This window comes from Onychomys torridus, chromosome 13, assembly GCF_903995425.1.
Source record: "Onychomys torridus chromosome 13, mOncTor1.1, whole genome shotgun sequence".
In the NCBI taxonomy this organism is placed as follows: domain Eukaryota; kingdom Metazoa; phylum Chordata; class Mammalia; order Rodentia; family Cricetidae; genus Onychomys; species Onychomys torridus.
Genome location: NC_050455.1, coordinates 11,127,335 through 11,143,181, shown reverse-complemented (window position 1 = coordinate 11,143,181; position 15,847 = coordinate 11,127,335). Strand labels below are relative to the sequence as shown.

At 45.9% G+C, this 15,847-nt stretch overlaps 1 protein-coding gene across 2 annotated transcripts in view; it reads left to right on the top strand.

The window, feature by feature from the left end:
* The window catches only part of Garem1 (GRB2 associated regulator of MAPK1 subtype 1), a 178,518-nt gene that overhangs the window by 156,809 nt on the left and 5,862 nt on the right, over positions 1 to 15,847 (top strand). For both annotated transcript variants that reach the window (XM_036204972.1, XM_036204971.1), the window contains exon 5: positions 14,212 to 14,378. In XM_036204972.1, coding sequence (XP_036060865.1) covers positions 14,212 to 14,378 — 167 coding nt within the window. The remainder of the gene's footprint in view (positions 1 to 14,211; positions 14,379 to 15,847) is intronic.

Genomic DNA, 15,847 nt, shown 5'->3' with positions numbered 1-15,847 from the left:
CTGTGGTGCCTATCTCCTCATCCTTTTCTTCTCAGATGCCTACCCACCGCTGCTAAGTTGTGACGTGATTGTGCTTTTTCTCTAGTGGATTTTGATGGCCTTCGTTTCTTTGTGTGACCATGGGAGTAAATCTTCCCCTTCAACAGTCATGGTCACTTAGAATTACACCATAATCATGTTGCCTCTTTGTCAAGATGGTTCTGCAGGGGTTTTTAACAGCGAGCTACCACTCACCTCTCTGGAATATAGGAGAGCACTCCTCTTGACCGCAGTGTCTGAGGGAAAAGCAAACAGGAACTGGTGTCTAGGGAGGAAGGGACTCTGTCACTTTTATCCCTTAGAACTTTGCAGCAGAGCCCCAGTTAAGAAACATGCCAAGCTCACTGGCAGGCCACTGTCACTTCAGCGTTTGTAAGGAGGGCAATCAAGATGTTCTTGCCACCAAGCCTGACAACTTGAGCGTAATAGCTGAGACCCGCATAGCAGGAGACAACCAATACCTGTGAATTGTCTGGCCCCCACACTTGCATCATGGCACATGTACACACACACACACACACACACACACACACACACACACACACACACACACACACGCACATGCACACACATGCACACACACACACGTGTAATAAATCAATGTAATTTTTGATGAATTTTGCAAGGATCCCTGCACCATGATGACCTGACAATTACTCTTAAGTACATTATCCTTTGATTCCTATGTTTATAATGAACACATTCTTCATTTGGGCCTCTATTCATGACTTTAATTCCTGACTACTACCTAATAGTTAATTTTTTAATAGTTTATTTTATTTCATGTACATGGGTATTTTGCCTGCATTCGTGTCTGTGTGAGGGTGTCGGAACCCCTGAACAAGAGTTACAGACAGTTACGAGCTGCCATATGTATGCTGGGAATTGAACCTGGCTCCTCTGGAAGAATAGCCAGTGTTCTTAACTGCTGAACTATGGCTCCAGCCCCCTAATATTTCCAAAACATTTAGCCAGACACTTGACAAGTGACAGTCTTCAAGAACTCCTCTGTCTGTCTTTGTCTGCCTGTGCCTGATTTCTCCCTCTCCCCGTTCCCACCTCTAGTGGCTGTCAGAAGTGCAGGGCCTGGTGTCTACCCGAGGGACTCAAAGCCAGCATCTCAGAGACTTGTTCATCAGTGTTTACAACAGCACTATTGACAGTAGCCAGGTTACAGAAACAGCCCAGGTATCCAACAGCAGAGGATGGAGAAGGAAGTGTCTGTCTGTCTGTACACTGTGGAAATCTGTGCCACTATGAAGGACAAAGCATGTCATTTGCAGGAAAGTTGATATAACCAGAAATGATCATATTAAGGGAATTAGCCGGTCTCAGTAAGACAAGCAGCATATGTTTTCTGTCGTTTGAGATTCCCAGGTTTTATATAAAATGTGATAAACATAAAGGATTTGTTATAAACACCTGAAAATCATTTACTTTGTAAGGAAAGGCTGGATATTTTAAATGAAGCCATTTTTTTTATTGGTTCTGTGACCATGAAATGAAATTTCCATTTTTAGTATGTGTGGGGGAAACCATACATAAATGTGTGTGTGTGTGTGTGTGTGTGTGTGTTTGATGAAAGGAAAAGTGGAACTACTTAGGGGAACTCTGATAACTAGCAAGAGTGAAGAAAGAAGAGTATTAGAGATAAGGAGTTCATGCTCAATATACAGTGCACACTCACATGAAAGTACTAGGTGTGGTGAATACACAGGATGAATCTTTTAAAGAAAGTAGAAAAATCTCAAGTAGAAAAAATACCAATAAAGTGTAGGGTATGACCAGAGGTGTAAAACTTGGGGTCTAATCAGATGTGAAGCTCGGGATCTGATTGGAGGTGTGAAACTCAGGGTATGGCCAGTGGTGTGAAGCTCGGGGTATGGCCAGAGGTGTGAAGCTCGGGGTCTGACTGGAGGTGTGAAACTCAGGGTATGGCCGGAGGTGTGAAGCTCAGGGTTTGGCCAGAGGTGTGAAGCTCGGGGTATGGGTGGAGGTGTGAAGCTCAGGGTCTAACTGGAGATATGAAACTCAGGGTATGGCCGGAGGTGTGAAGCTCAGAGGCAGAGAACTTATCTGGTGTGCGCAAAGCGTCAGTTCAATCCCCAGCACCAAAGCAGCCAACAGCATCTCCAGGTCTTCACCTTCTGATACCATTTGGGCAGCAGCGCCCTGTCTGGGACCTTCACCCTTAGCTGGTTGTTGGCATTGCTCAACCTATAATGCTGGTAAAAGGAAGACTTGGAGAGAGCTCTGGATTGAAGCCACAGATTTCACCCAGTTTTACTGCAGTATTTGTGAATTTGTTAGCCATTCTGACAGACGGGATGCTCTTGTAGCTGCTGAGAGGCAGGACATGAGAACTGAGCTATAGGATGAAGAAAGAAGTCACTCATTATTAGAAGCAGGGAAGCCCATCATTAATAATGCCTTTGGTGAAGCACACCACAATGAGACTCAGGAGGAGCTGAAAGCTGGGCTGATTGGGCCCCATGCAGCAAGCACTTGAAGGGACTGATTTCAGCTGCAAGCCAGTGTCTGAGTTGGCTTCAGCAAGCTGAACATCCAGTGGGAATGGAATACACCTAGGTTCTTGGAGTCATTTCCCCTCTCGTGGAACTCAGGAGAGCACTAGTCTCCACACCACAGGATTAGATCGTTCAAAGGGGTCGTGCCTGAGAGCCCCATGTGGACCAGCATCCTCGCTCGACTTAGCAGCTTCACACTTGGGCAAAATATGGAGCCTTCCTGAGCCAGTTCCTGTGGGGATGATAAGTTCTTCACTGTGTTATTGTGTTATACAAAGGACTTGGCACGTCTGCTTAGCACTTAGTAAACATTCAAAATGAAGAGTAGCAGTAATTGAATGTAGGATGGATTCCAGCTTTCGGCCAAATGGAAAGTGAGGTTGCCCTTCCTGACAGACAGGGTGTCCTTGCAGCTCCCGAGAGGCAGGGTGTGAGGGCTGAGCTGTAGGATGAAGAAAGAAGTCATCATCAGAAGCAGGGAAGCCCATCATTAATAATGCCCTTAAAGAAGCACACCACGATGAGACTCAGGAGGAGCTGAAAGCTGGGGTTTTATCCACCACATCCCATCCTTCCAGGACGAATGAATGAAGAGAAATAAGGCCCCTCCCTCCAAAGGGTCAGGAGGTTGGACATGGGCATGTGCACCCTCACAGCTAAATCCAGAGGAGCAGTTCAACATCCAGAGGTGCTGCTCTCTGAAGCTGGAAGTTTTCCTATGTCCCGCCTGGTCCCGCAGCCATTCACTCCCAAATATACACACAGAAGCTTATATTAATTATGAACTGTATGGCCTATTGGTTCAGCCTTCTCACTAGCTAGCTCTTACAACTTAACTCAGCCCATTTCTATTAATCTATGCATTGCCACATGGCTTCATGTTGTTACCTGTTTTCTCACATCTTGCTTCTCCTGGCAGCAGCTCGAAGTATCTGCCTGACTCCACCCTTCTTCATCTCCCTCTTCAGTTGAATGTACCACCTAATCTTATTCTGCCTTGCCATTGGCCAGACAGTTTTATTTATTTATCAATCAATGAGAGCAACATATATTCACAGTGTACAGAAAGATATCTCACAGCAGCTCTGCCTCAAGAATGCATTTGATTTTAAAACTAGGGCCTTTGAGAAATCTTACTTCACAGGGTAAGCGTCCATCACAGTTACCTGTCAATGGAGAGAGACATTGTAAACTTTGCAATACCATAAACCAAATAGTAAGCAACCTAGTGCTCGGAGCATCCCAGTAGCAAATGTCATTTCAAGGGAGTTAAGGGATGTGAATTACTTGAGAGTGCTTGTAAATGGTGTGCCTATGAACAAGTTTGAAGGAGCTAATATTCCCAAGCCTGCCTGCTTAGCTGTCTCAAAGCTGATATGTTATGGTGGATCTCTTCATTCCCCAGGTGCAGCCAAGCCAGGCTGTGGCATCACTGGCTGTTATAATCCTGGATGACCCCGCCTCCAAATTAGGGTCTTTCCTAACTACCCAAGTTAAGAAAGCTCTACAAAAAGGTTTGTCTGTAAACTAAGAGAAGTAATCATGAGAAACAATTCAACCTCATTTTTTTTATTTTATCTTTGCACTTTGTCCCTTTATCAAATATAGGGGCCAGTAAGGTGGCTAACAGTGGTTCACATGTAAGACTGACAACCTGAGTTCATTCCCCAGAACTCATGGTAGAAAAGAGAGAACTGACTCTTCCATAAAGTGTCCTGAGATTTCCACATGCACTGTGTGGCCTGCATGCACCCGCACTCACACACAAACATTACACACAAAAGAAGAAATACGTTAATATTAGAAAAGGCATTAAAAGGCAGATTTTCCTAAAGACATCAGATGTATTAATATTCGTTTAAATACTGAAAGCCATTTAAAAAATGAAAGCCGGAGCTTGGGGATTTATATAACTCAGTATTGAAATGCTTGCTTAGTGTGCATGAGGCCCTGGTTTTCAGTCTCCAGCCAGGAAAAAAATACATGGAAGTGATAATTTGCATCAAGCTAACTCTTCTACAATAGCCTCCATTCAAGATTCCACTAATTAATGAGGTCTCTGAGAACATTTGGCATTTAATTAATTTTAATTACAACTTTTGAGAACTACTTTGTAAGTAAGCCATACCTGGGCTTTCATTCATTAGTAGAAATGACGACTAAATTAGTATGTTGTTTTGGTAATTCTGAAGCTAATTGCCTTCCATTCCAGGTAGGTTGTTTTTAAATGAAACTTTCTAAGCCAAGACATTTTTTTCCTCCTCTGTCCATTGGAACTCTCAGTGACTAGTGACTAATAAAGATAGTGAGAGTGCCCTGGTGGGTAAGGCTTGTTTCAGACATGCACTCAAGTGCCATCTGTACATAGTCAGACTGACGGAAGGCTATATGCTGTGAGTGATATATGTCATCTGTTCTCCCCTCCTCTCAGGACAGTCTTTATCCGAGACCCCAGTGGCAGCCTAGATCTTAAACAAGGGTTTCTTTTCAGAGCCACTTGCTCTTCTTGCCTCCAGCTGAGAGGCTGCAGCTCCCTCTCTTAGTCTCCCTTGCCTGAGGCTTGAATATTGGAGGCCTTCTCCCAAGTAGGGTCTGTCTTAGACCCTTGTTATCACTATACAATTAGACGAAGGGAAATAATAAGACATCACATCTAAGACCCAGGACCTAGACTCTAAGTTGGCCTTGTGCAATTAATCCAGTGGAGATTCATTCATTGCATTTCGATACGATAAAACTTGTGTTTCTGTTTGGCTGGAAATGCCCACTTATGGCTATGTGACAGGGTTATGAACTCCTTGTATAAAAGCCTCTTTATAAATAAGATTTCTTAAGGCTGTAATGATTTTGTTATCTGGGAGACGGAGTATGGGAGAAATGTAAAACACAGGGCAGAGAGCATGTGGGGAAGGCAGGGTTACAAAGTTCAAGGCAGCATAGTTACAGAACTCCTTTCTTTGGTTTGCCAACACTGTCCTGAATTTGGCTCTTTTAGAGAAGACAATTCATAATGAAGGTGAGCCCAATTTTCAATCAAGTTCAGCACTAGCATATCTATTTTCTGAATTGTCAATATGGAAACAAAAGACTCCAACCCAGGTGAGGAGACAAAAGTCTCTTTAGTGACTGCGCCGAGTTCCAAGAGGTGGAATCTCTCCAACAGGTTATGGCCCCATCACCCCCACCACTAGGTGTGTGCAGTATATTAGACCTGTAAACTGTAGAGAGGAGTGACCTCGGAAGGTGTGTCCACATCCACTCTCTTCTCTTAAGGGCTGAGCAGCCACTGCTATGAAATTGAGTTTTTCCCAGGAAGACTTCTGAAGGATGTTAAGCAAAGAATGAGACACAGTGACATGATTTGTTTTCTTTTCTGTCGCCTTGGTCAGTTAGTGAAGGTGTATTATTCCCATCCTAGAAGAAGAGCAGGGAGTTACAGAGTGTCCAGAAACAAAGGCTTCCTAAGAAATGTCATCTAATCCAAGTCTCATCCTCCATAGACACTTGAGGTGACTTTGGTTTTTTGTATTCTTTTAATCCCAGGAAGTATAAGAAAGGAAACTTTCATTGTATGTATAAAATACCACAATTACATGTAAGACTTTGAATTTTTGTTGTGCAAACATCTATGTTTTTCCAGCCTGTTTCTAATCATGCCAGAACCCACTATGTACAATTGAATTCTCATAAATTGTTCCTAACATGTGGACATTCAAGAAAAAAAAAGTTATCTTTTCCCCAAAAGTGATCCTTTACCCTGTGTCTCAAAGTAAACAGAGCCGCAGCAGGAAAGGTTAAATGCCCATTTCTAAGAGACAGGAAATCAAGTTTAACTTCCCAGTCCATCTTCAGGAGAAACCAAGGAAGTGGTCCCATCCCATAATGCATTTGATTTCAGCCCAGTGATTGAAGTTGTGTTTGACTTCTTCATGAGTCCACCCTATTAGATAGATACATTTTATCCTCACACTTGCTGATAGGGTAAGTTGGCACACGTCGTTTTTCTAGTGGGATGTGGTCAGCATTGGCTCCAGGCAGGCAATAGTGAGAGTTTATGTTGATTCTCCCTTCTGTCCGCATCAGCGAGAGCTCAGCAGACAGGCCCAGAGGAGCATGTATGTGACATGCCCAGGCACCTTTCTCAAGGTTCTGTCAATTGAAAGAAATCATCTTCCTTCCATCCCAGAGCCCTTCTAACATGTGTCTGCCGCTCTTCCCTTCCTGGCCAGTACCAGAAGCAAGTGCTGTATCTCGCTGCCCCTCCATTCTCCTCCCCTTCCGACTTCCACCCACTGAAATGTGCCTCCTGTGCCTTTGGCATTACTCAGGCCTCATCTGCGAAGCCCGCTGGGGACCCACTGAGAACCTGTATGGTGTCCTCTCTTCCACCTTTGCAGGCTTCCTGACACCTTCAAATCCTCACAGTGGCACTTCTCCATTCTCACACTGCAGCTTTGTCTGCAATCTTCCCTCCCGTGGCTCCCTCATTCCATCATTCCATGAGTCTGTGCTGTGGATAGCATGGTGCCATCCATCACTTGTCCTTCTCTTCTCCTGTCCTCTGTGGACAGATGCTGTCCTTCTCTTCCCCTGTCCTCTGTGGACAGATGCTGTCCTTCTCTTCTCCTGTCCTCTGTGGACAGATGCTGTCCTTCTCTTCTCCTGTCCTCTGTGGACAGATGCTGTCCTTCTCTTCTCCTGTCCTCTGTGGACAGATGCTGCTCTTCTCTTCTCCTGTCCTCCTTTCCTTCCCTTGGGGACTCAGCCTTCTTCACTTCTCATGTGATATCTCAGTGCCACCAGAACTTCGGATTCCATCAACAAAGTCTAGTCCAACCATGATTTTCAGCCTTGAATGCCATGGTTTCTGCCTGCCCTCTTCTTCTGAGTTTCTGTCTCTAATGCATATACATGGTACTGTGGTTGTTAGATGTTAGATGTGGATGGTAGGTGTACCAGGCTTCTAACATAGTGCCCTCTAAGCCTTTCTTGCTCTCTTAATCCTGCTTCCCCAAGACTGTCCCACTAACATATCCTATAAATTTATTCTGCTGCTATCTTGAGTAAATTCATGGTGCTCCCACAAACCTCTGCACATACTTCTATTAATACACTTAGGAAATTTTATCTTCATTGTATTTGTTTCCCTCCCTCACAGCTAACTCTGGGAGTTAACTTATTTTTGTATACTCAGCCCAACCTCAATGATAGGTACTCAACATGCATTGGAATGTCTAAGTAGAAAATGAAGTTATCAATGTGTAAGGAATGAATCATTAGACTCTTAGAAACCACAAGAGTAGACGGTGGCTGTGCCCTGGCTGTTGACACCTGTTACAGTTTTCTTCAAATACTCACTGTTTCCAGTGAGGTTTCAAGTGGGTTAGATTGCAGGAACTTGCATGGACCTCCATATGCCACGTAGGCTTTGTTCACTAGTTCTGCCTTTACCCAAATTAACTTTGCATTTAGCCCTAGCTGTCATCCATTTAAATACCAAAACAAATGACCCACAGTAGCAGTGGCATGTATTTGACAAGATTTAAGAGACTGGTGTTTCAGAGGAGGAAGGACTCCTGGGAATCAAGGTGGCAAGGCTCTGGGGAGACAAGGGCCAGCTTTCACACTGTCACCTGGATCTAGATTGTGTCCTCTGGCTTTTGCTTAAACAGTGGGAGGCTAGTGCTGGGAGTGTCTCTGAACACTGAGGCATCACCTAGAAATGGGCAAAGGTCACTTGTGATCCGATAGATGGTCACATCCACCCCTGAACACAATGATGTCCCTTATGGAGCCAAGCTTAGTGTTTGTTCCTGAAAACATAGGCACCTTAGTGCCAGCTGAAGATCAGACTGCCCTCGTCTACCAGGCACAGAATAGGGTATTACATGCCTGTTTGGGAACAGAAATTATTGGAAGAGTGGAATGCTGACCATTCAAGCCGTTTCTAGTTGAAGAATGTAGTGACTGTTGTCTTACTCTGTTAGGATATCAAATTACAATGGAGCCGGGATGCTCTGTATACCAGGTGCCACAGAAGTTTATACGCAGCCCACTTGACTTGACAATATGAATTTCCACATTAGAATGTAAAAGATAAGTACAGTTTAAATTTAAAAGTAGAAGTGCACTTTTGTTGCATTATTGTATTCTAAAAAATTAACCTGAGGTTCTGTGTGACATAGTCCTTCCAGAGAGGACAAACCCCTGGGCTCTGTATCCAATGGAGAGTAACAACAATGACATTGGTCCATTCCATTCTGATTCTTGGTGTGATTAAGTACACATGGAGGGTGGATAACTGTAACAGCATGTTAGCCTAGTTCAGAAGCAGGGGTCCATCTTTGAGGCTAGACAGAAGGTGGGACCTTTAGGACAAGGCAGTAGGAATGATCGATTACGTGTGATGGGCAGTAAGAAACTAGAACAGAGGAGAGAGTCAGGAAGACACAGGGTGTTTTAAGTGACCGTGGATCTACCAAGCAAACCCATTGTTATGGAGGAAGAAAAATAGCCAGAAAGATGGATCAGTGCTGGTCTGCAGAGGCCTCAGTGGAAGGCCAGCTAAGGCTAGCCTTCATCTACTGGGCAAGAACATGATGAAAGCCACACTCAGGGACTTCCAGAAGGAGTATGCTGGGCATGTAGCATGTAAAAGTGAAAATGAATATGAGAGAAAGCAGGAAATAGGCTGTTTGGCTGTCCTGCCCTGTCGGATGCCTTTTATTGTCAGATAAAATTCATTCACAGTGTAGCTACCCTCTAATATAAATGTCTTGTGTAGAATCAGATCAAGAAGCAAAGAAGAGTAGGCTGATAGCAGTGTGAAAGACAGGAAATAAAATGCCACAACCAACCCTCACTGTTTAACTTCCAGGAGCCAGGATGTGTACACCCCACCAAAGCATGTAATCCTTCCCATAATATGCCGTGTCATAAGCTTCATCAGGGAAGCCATATCTGCAGTCCCAAGTTGAAAGTGCCCAGCCACAGAGCGTGGGGGTGCGGCTTGCCAGCCACCTCACCACATTGCGAACTGCCCTTCCTGCCTGGCGGGAGAGCACAAGCCTCTCGTCTGTGCCTGTGGAAGGATGCTTGGAACCCAGGTTGGGAATTAGTTGCCACTTTTAATACTACCGTTTTTCCAAAGCACATTTTAAGGAAGCATGGTCTTTTCGTGTTGAACTGAGTCAGACCCAGACTCCTTTCAGAAGTGCTGTGGAAGCTCCCAACATGGCCTGTGTCTCAGATTCCATCTTGAAGTTCAGCTGGAAACACTCCATTAACCACAGCTCCCTCACACCAGGCCTGATGTCCACAAATGCTTCCTTTCACTGTGCACCTTCACCCTGTCGATGAGAAGCCCGTCACGACTGCCCAGCTATGAAGGAGGCTGGCCAAACATCCAAGGTGCCTTAGTCCTGAGAACAGGAAAAGGGCGGCTGCTGCTTCTTCCTCGCTCCCTCTTTCTTCACGAGGCTGCAAGCACCCCTGCTTTCCCTTTCTCTCTCCCTCTTTCTCTTTCCTCTTCTCTCCCCCTTTAATAATAAAACTTTCCACGTGGAAAGGGGGGGGGACACCCCTCAGGACACATTCAGCTACAAGTGGCTGATTCACAGAGTTCCAAGATTAAGGTCAGCCAAATCTTTTAAATTGAAATGCACATTGCAGCGGACACCTCAGCATATTGCAGCTGACATGTAAGGTAAGCTGTCCCTGATGAAGTATCATACCCAGGGACTGATTCTAAACTGTAGAATACTCCGAACTAAATTCATCAACGATCTTTTTTTCTTCACATTCCGCTTAATTCCTGATATTGAGAGGAAATCATTTGTTTTAAAAAGTAAAACATTAACCAGTTCCTCTTAAGAAAAGCAGACCCCCAGTGTCAGAGCTGCACAGTCCTCCCAGCTCTCCAGTCCCCATTGCTTACAGGTTTTCTTCTTGTAGTTGCCCCTGCTGCCACCTGTTTTATCTGAGGAGAGTGGTTTAGTTTTTTGAGACAGGGTCTCACCATGTGATCCTAGTTGGCCTAGAACTCGCTCTGTAAACCAAACTCACGGAGATCCGCCTGCCTTTGCCTCTGAATCCTAGAATCAAAGATGTGTACCGCCACACCTAGCCCACCTTCTATTTTTTTTAATTAATTTTTGTTAAAATATAATTACGGAGCAGAAGAGATGGATCAGAGGTGAAGAGCACTCACTGCTCTTGTAGAAGACCTGGGTTCAATCCAGTACCTACATGGTGGTTCACAACCATCCATAACTCCGGTCCTAAGGGATCAGTGCCCTATTCTTACTCTTGTGGGGGTCAAGCACACGTGTGGTCCACATACATACATGCAGGGTGTCAAGCACACGTGTGGTCCGCATACATACATGCAGGGTGTCAGGCACACGTGTGGCCCACATACATACATGCAGGGTGTCAGGCACACATGTGGCCCACATACATACATGCAGGCAAAACGTTGACACAAAATAAAATGAAAAATGTAATAAAAAATAAAAATATAATTGTTTACTTCCATTTCTTTTCTTCCTCCAACCTTCCCATTCTCTCAAATCCACGGCCTCTTTGTTTGTTACTGTTACAAATGCATATAAGCACGTGAGTATATAGCTAAGCCTGCTGGCTGTTTTCACTCCTGCTTGTGTGTCCATGATTTCAGAGCTGACACCTTAGTAATGGGTCATCAGTTAGGGGACTCCTCCCTGGGGAATGACTACTCCCAGCCTTAGCTTCCTGTAGTTCTTTGTATAAGGACAGGACCCCACGTTTCTCCCTTCCACTTTAGCCTGTCTGTGGTGCTGTTCAGGTCTTGTTTAGGCCGCCATATTGTTGAGGTCTCATGGTGTAGCCTCCCTGTCATTTCAGGAGACACCTCACAGCAGAGTGTCTGGTCCTCTGGCTCTTACAGTCTTTCCGCCCATCTTCCGAGATGTGTCGTGAGCCTTTGGTCCGAGGTTGTGCTGTAGCTGTATTCCTTGGGATGCGCCCTACATGACCAGTTGTTCTCTGCGCCATGAGCAGTTGTGGTTTTCTGCAGAGGTCTGTATGTGCTACAAAGAGAGCTTTGACGAGGGCTACTTTCCTACCTTTTTTAAAGGCTCCAAAACAGAAAACTTGCTCCAGCATTGAGGAGGAAATCTCCTACCCAGTATTTTGCTTTAGCTTATAGAGCTGCTTAAATGAAGAGCCCTCTTCTTCCTAACCCAGCCTATGGGCTAAGGTTTCTGTGGGCAAAGACAGACACCCCTGGCCCATGATGAAATACAGTGAATAATGCTCTTTAAATCCCTCCCAGCGGGTATGGTAGGGTAACCCCAGCCCTTGGGAGGTGCAGCAGATGGATGGATTCAAGGTCATCCTCCACTACATACCAAGTTTAAGGCCAACTGTGCTGCATAATAATTCTGTCTCCAGCTGGAGAGATGGCTCAATGGTTAAGAACATTGGCTGCTCTTCCAGATGACCCGGATTCAATTCCCAGCACCCACATGGCAGCTCACAACTGTCTGTAACTCCAGTTCTAAGGGATCTGACACCCTCACACACAGAGATAGACATGCAGGTAAAACACCAATCAGTGTACATAAAATAAAACTAAACCATCAAAAATAATTCTGCCTCAAAAGTTAATAAAAAATAGGATTGCCTCCATCCCACTTAAATCAGGGTTCGAAGCATTCACTCCTCGTGATCTCCTGGCTTCCTTTATGGCTAGTTATCTTTAGCAAGTGAATCAGGTCTGGACTCCAGCCAGAGGCCCAGAGTGTCGTCCACAAAGGAAGTGTATGTGTCACATGAGCCCATTCATTCCATCTTCAGCATCCTCATCACCAAGCTGGCGGGCACTTGTTGCTCCATTGTCCCTAAGGCAAGCTGTTGAAGGAAAAGATGAGAAATGCTGGGAAATCAGCCTGAAAGCAAGCCGGGGTGTCCCAAGAGTGTCAGGTTGTCTGAGTCTCAGAGGTGCAGAGTGGACCAGCACAGCCAGGCGTCAAGTGCCCCCTGCTGTCTGACGTGGAGAAGGGCATGCCAAATTCACACTTCATGAATAAGAATGGTATTGAGAAAAGCTCCAGCTTTGGGTGAGGACAGTGACTTGCTGAAGTCCCAGGCATGCTGGGTCACCTGGATCATCCTCCGTATGGAGATGGGTGGAGGTCATCTGACCTCTGACCAGGGTAGCTTTTTATCAGTAAAAGTCTTCCTCTGGAGTTGGAGCACCACCTCATTGCCCCCTCTGCAACTGTGTGGTCCCTGGATGCATAGCATCACATTGACCCTGGAGCTTGTTGGAAATACAGACCCAGCCAGAGGTGGATCACAAGTTCCAGGGCAGTATGACCAACTTAGAAGACTGTGCCAGAGAAAGAGAGAGAGAGCGAGAGAGAGAGAGAGAGAGCTGAGCAGAGGTGGTGCACGCCTTTAATACCAGCACTTGAGAAGTAGAGTGAGTTCGAGGCCAGCCTGGTCTACAGAGCAAGTTCCAAGACAGCCAAGGCCCCACAGAGAAACCCTATCTCGAAAAACTAAGAAAGGAAAAAGGGGGAAAAAAAGGAAGAAGAAGAAGGAGGAGGAGGAGGAGGAGGAGGAGGAGGAGGAGGAGAAATAGAAATAGTGAAAATGGTGGGGAGCTTTCTTGAAAGAGAACCTCACTGTGTAGCCCTGGCTCGCCTCAGCTCATGGCAATCTCTGCCTTCTGATGCTAGGATTACAGACATGGAGCACCCTGCCTGGCTTCAGAAATGATTTTGAAAGGGCTGGTCATAGCTCCGCAGCTAGAACATTTGTCTAGCTTATACAGTGCCCTGAGTTCAGCACCATAAAAAACAGAAAGGAAATGTCAACTCTCAGGCCCCACCCTGGATCTCCTAAACTCAAATATGCATCTTAACAAGGTCACTGTGAATCCACACACATCAATTTCTGAGAGGTGCCAGACATAGCTGTCAGTGGAGCTTTAACCCTGAAGAGAGCCCACACTGTGGCCCAGAAGGCTCAGTGAGTAATGGCCACCAAGCCTAATGATCTAAATTTGATCTCCAGAGCCCACATGGTTGATGCAAAGAACTGATTCCCATAAATTGTCCTCTGGCCTCCACAAGGTCCCATGGCACAGCTCACACATGCACATCCATGTGTGTGTGAAAAAAAAAAAAAAAAATGAAGTCCACATTGCCAAAGGTTTGGGTCAAATTGGGTAGCATTTGGGAAATAAACAGGACTCAAGCAGAGCCTAATCCTCGCTCATTGCCTCCCACATCCACGTCTGTTCCGTGCATTCTTGCATTCCTTAAGCTTGTTGTAGTTCCCATTTCTTGCTACATTTCCTCAGAAGCTGACAGTCACCACACAGTTTTCTTCCAGATCAGCCTGTTCCCAGCAGTTGTATTCCAAGCGCGTGCGTGCGTGCGTGCGTGCGTGCGTGCGTGCGTGCGTGCGTGTGTGTGTGTGTGTGTGTGTGTGTCCTGCTTACCCACTGCCTTTACCACTTAAAGTACCCTCCCCGATCCTGCAAGATGGAGCTGTGCTCCACAACCCCACCCTCACCCCTCCACCCCCATCTCCAGATCCACGCCTTCGTCTTGTCGGTCTGTTGCTAACCTGGAGTGTTCTTTTCCCACACCAGGTCAGGGAAGAATGCCGGCTCCTGAACGCTCCACCTGTTCCACCCCGAAGTTCAAAGCCTTTATCCACAAGTCCCTCCATCCCACCTCGCACAGTCAAGCCAGTTCGGCCACAGACTCGCTCTCCCAGCCCTACCCTGTCCTACTATTCTTCAGGGCTGCATAACATGTAAGTCTTCCCGTCAGAATCACAGCAACCCACCAGGCAGCTCATGGGCCTTGAAATATCACCTAGCAGCCAAATGGGAGAGGAAATAGAGTTTGCCTTTTAAAACTAAGGCTATAGGAAGAACTTAGTTGAGCCCCTGTTGGTTTTGATCTTGGATGGAAGAGCTGGTATCATGATTAAAAAAAAAAAGATGCTACAGTGTCTGTGAGAGGCCAAGGAAAGGCCCTCCTCTTGGAAACAGTGGGTGGGCTTCTGTTGCCCATCAGAAGCCAGCTCTGGTTCTTTTCATCTTGACTTGGATACAAGCAGACAGCACCTTCTTCTACTAGGAAGGTTTGAGAACCCAGAGGCTCCCCTTGGCCTTCTGCTCTGAACTTGAACCCAGCAGGAATCCCTTCTTGGCTATGGCTGCAAAGATGCTCCTGTCTGGGTCTCTCCAGAGCTGTGAGCTCTTCCGAGACACAGGCTACTTCACTGTTGGCAAACCGGATTGTTTTGTAAAGAGCTCATCTGTACTCTTAAGTTATAATACATCTGTCTCTAAGTAACTTTCAACTGTAGCAGTCTAGAGAAACAAAACAGAGCAGCCCCGTTTCCCTCAGAAAACTTTTAAGTTCTTCTGCAAAACCAAGTGCCCATTTCCTCTGCTATTCCCTCAGACATGACCACCTGCTCCCCATCAGCCTGCTTGCCACCTTTCAGCATACTCTACTTCCGCTGTCAATCTTAAGATGTGAAAATACGACCCCCAGAATGAATGCACCCGCAACCAATGTACTTGAAGTTTGAAGTCTTTTCAAGCGTGTTTTGTTTTCTTTTCTTTTTGTCCTATGGACATTAAAATTCTTATGCTATGTATAACTCTATTGTTCAGAAACCAAGGCAAGGATGGGCATTTTATTGGAAGCATTTCTTCCTATCAGACTTTGGGGAGGACTCAGAGTTATGGACAGTAGTGATGTGGCCACATCTTGTCTCTTGCATGCTTGCTGGTCCTGCTTGTCCACACAGACATACTCAGTCTCTCCTGCTTGTCCACACAGACATGCTCAGTCTCTCCCCCTTGTCCACACAGACATGCTCAGTCTCTCCCCCTTGTCCACACAGACATGCTCAGTCTCTCCCCCTTGTCCACACAGACATACTCAGTCTCTCCCCCTTGTCCACACAGACATGCTCAGTCTCTCCCCCTTGTCCACACAGACATGCTCAGTCTCTCCTCCTTGTCCACACAGACATGCTCAGTCTCTCCTCCTTGTCCACACAGACATGCTCAGTCTCTCCCCCTTGTCCACACAGACATGCTCAGTCTCTCCTCCTTGTCTACACAGACATGCTCAGTCTCTCCCCCTTGTCCACACAGACATGCTCAGTCTCTCCCCCTTGTCCACACAGACATGCTCAGTCTCTCCCCCTTGTCCACACAGACATGCTCAGTCTCTCCTCCTTGTCCACACAGACATGCTCAG